Source organism: Branchiostoma floridae, chromosome 15 (genome assembly GCF_000003815.2).
Source record: "Branchiostoma floridae strain S238N-H82 chromosome 15, Bfl_VNyyK, whole genome shotgun sequence".
Taxonomy (NCBI): Eukaryota; Metazoa; Chordata; class Leptocardii; order Amphioxiformes; family Branchiostomatidae; genus Branchiostoma; species Branchiostoma floridae.
The window spans coordinates 4,667,129-4,670,048 of NC_049993.1; the positions used below are offsets into that span (position 1 = coordinate 4,667,129).

General features: G+C 43.0%; 2 protein-coding genes across 2 annotated transcripts in view; both read right to left on the reverse strand.

Moving 5' to 3' along the window:
• Positions 1–641, reverse strand: part of LOC118432223 — a 3,866-nt gene extending 3,225 nt beyond the window's left edge. Inside the window, exons 1-2 of the mRNA XM_035843752.1 lie at positions 346–641; positions 256–284 (exon numbers count right to left, since the gene is read on the reverse strand). Of these exons, the coding sequence (XP_035699645.1) occupies positions 256–284; positions 346–520 (204 nt within the window). The 5' untranslated portion in view covers positions 521–641. The remainder of the gene's footprint in view (positions 1–255; positions 285–345) is intronic.
• An 888-nt stretch (positions 642–1,529) lies between these two features.
• Positions 1,530–2,920, reverse strand: part of LOC118432381 (fatty acid-binding protein type 2-like) — a 5,085-nt gene continuing 3,694 nt past the window's right edge. The window contains exons 2-4 of the mRNA XM_035843936.1: positions 2,279–2,454; positions 1,828–1,941; positions 1,530–1,687 (exon numbers count right to left, since the gene is read on the reverse strand). Of these exons, the coding sequence (XP_035699829.1) occupies positions 1,637–1,687; positions 1,828–1,941; positions 2,279–2,454 (341 nt within the window). The 3' untranslated portion in view covers positions 1,530–1,636. The remainder of the gene's footprint in view (positions 1,688–1,827; positions 1,942–2,278; positions 2,455–2,920) is intronic.

Below are 2,920 nucleotides of genomic sequence, written 5' to 3' on the forward strand. Positions count from 1 at the left end.
GATTCTTTTGTCACGTCCAAGGTGCTACAAATCACAAGCTCAGAATGCCAAGTAGAGAAACGTACTATATGAAGGCAATCCTCGTGAATTTGACGTATAGCGTTGTCGGGACAGGCCCCATTAGCTCCCCGCACCAAACCTCCATTGTTTAAGTTAACTTGTCACAGCTGGTTCTGCTCCTGTCAGTCTCTATTCCAGTACACTTTCTGTTACTGTGACTGCAGACGTAACAGCTTAGGCTGGCTACATGTGTACCTTTCCTAACCAAAACTTGAAGATACAGTCTGTCAAGTTTCTCATGGCAATTCAGAGTATACAGTTTTGTAAGTGTAGGACCACATCAACATGACGACGACGATTTGAACACAACTAAACCCGAGGACCTAAATATCGCCCATGGTCTAGCCATGAAGCTATTACAGATTACACACGTACCAAGTTTTTCCATGATCTGTTGGTAGTTGTCGGAATGGATCCCATGCTTCCACGTTCCGCAAGATTTCTCCACAGGAAAAGGCATCTTGTAGGTTGTTATCGGCTTCTCAGGTGAGAGTGGAACTGGAAGAAGGTCTGGTCTACTGGAGCTGCACTCAAGTGTGGTACAACTGGCGTTGCGCTGCGAGACGCACCTTATATGGACCAAGACGCCAAATATAGACATACAGTCAGGAGTGACAGGACTCCAAATACAGACATGAGTCAGGACACCAACGATAACAAGCCGCTAGGGAGAGCAAAATCTAATCATTTCTATGTCTCATCAAGACCTAACCTAGGGGCATCTTCTCTGGATAGTTTTAAAGACCGCTTGCAGATAGATGTGCAAAAGTTAGGTGTGACAGGTCGTTCAGTGTAACATAACCAGCTGCTGCCGGGCCACGTGCATGCGAAGCTGGTGTGTTACGCCAAAGGGCGGTTATACCGGCTATATAGATGCAGATACAGATACAGAACCTGATCTCAATCGCCAAACAGGCCTTCTCGAGTTATTGTATTTACAAACGAACAGACACACAAAAATTAAACTCTCCAGAAAACATATTCTTCTGGTGAAGGTAATGAAAAGAGAAAAAAAAGACGTACAACTAGTTTTCCAGCGATTAACCCTTGCCCTACATGTATTGAAGTAAGCTTAAGGCCCACGAACAAAATCCGTAAAAGTGGATTAAATAGCCTTTGTGATGATCCGTGCTCAAGATAAACAACAGCATACACCAGTGAAAGTAAACATTTTTAATACACGTAATCCTCAGAGAATACATATGATCATATGAGATTTACCTTTTAAGCTGCATTTATGACGACTGTATCTGTGTGTTAAGTTCTTTTCAGGAATAATCTGGCAAAGTTGTCTTATTCCATTAGTAGGCGTTGATAAAATGCTGACATAACACGGTCGTGAGTGATGACATCGGTGCTGAAGGTCAGGTATAGATCGGGGTAGCAATCCAAGACGTGCGTCTTACAGTTGTTATAACGTTACTTATTCAGTAAAATGCCGCTTAACGTGTATCAATTATAGCTATCAATACAGATTGAGATGGTTTGTTTAGAACAAATCACTGAAGAATCCTCGCAAAGCCGACTGGCAGCTTGTTTGGTGCACAGGGGTTAACGTTCTCTCGGACGTCTAGCACTAGCAGCGCTTGGAAGTAGTCCAGCCCTCGAGATCACCAATTTTGATGTCCTGCAAAGATGAGTGAGAATGAGTGAGTTAATAAACGATCTGTAGTAGCCAAATGTTTTTGAAAAATTTTGTGAAGTTGAAAACCTGGGCTAAGCCTTTGGAAAAATTATTTTTTGTATTTTTTTTTTCAGAACACTCACTACGTGGATGGTGTCGTCATCAACAAAATGGCGGCTGACGCGCATGGAAGTCCCCTTCCCGTCACGGTCAGGGTACACGGACACCAGGTTGTCCCCCTCCATGGTGTAGGTCACCTGACGGATAGATATAAAGTAGTTATAATTATAAACAAATGTAATAATGTTTGTCACCTTCAAAAAATGAAAATATAGAAAAGTATGTACATGTCTACCTTGTCCCCCCAACGACCTGGAGGTCAAGGGACTAGGTAGGTAGGTAGGTAGGTATGTACTGCATATGTATTAGAAATCGTACACAATAATATTGTACTAGTATATAATCTCATACCATAATTACAGCATAGTATCTGCAGAGTAGTCTAATGACTAGAGCTCGAGATTGCTACACGTTTTATCGGATATTTTGGGTAACATGTGAGGATACACAAACCTATGCTTGTTCTATCCTCACCTTTCTCTTCCTGTCAACACTTGGATCGTCTTCCTCGCCCTCCACTCCCAAGGTGAGAGTGCTCTCTTGTAGTTTCCCCATGAACTCATACTTGATAGTTAACTTGTCGCCTGACAAAGAATGGTTGACAGGGAAGGTCGCCTCCTGTATCTTCTTAACCATCTCTGCTGGGACTCCTGTAAGTAAACAGTATATCAGGACATATGTCACAGAAAATCCATGATCCATGACAATTTACTGGCGAATGTTTTAGTCTCCAAGCAGACCCATCGGTGCCTTAGAGATAATATATCAAAGCTGGCAAAGGAGTATAACCGGCCAAAGGGAGATAGCCGACTAAGGGAGTCAAACGGGCACCGGCACCTGGTGCCATACTTAGTCCCTGGCCAGCTATCTCTAAGGCACCGTTGGGTCTGCTTGGAGACTAGAATGTTTGGCGTCGAAGAACTCTGGCCCAAACATCGTGCTTCCATCAAATTCATGTAGGCAAGTCATCTTTAGTTTTCAGCTCGTACTTTATACATATCTCTGACACTAATGTTAACAGACTAACTACGCTGATGATATAGTGACAAATAGGCCAGTTTGGCCACAAAATGGGTTTTATATGCCTGCGTAGTTTCCAAGGGAAATATTCCCCCG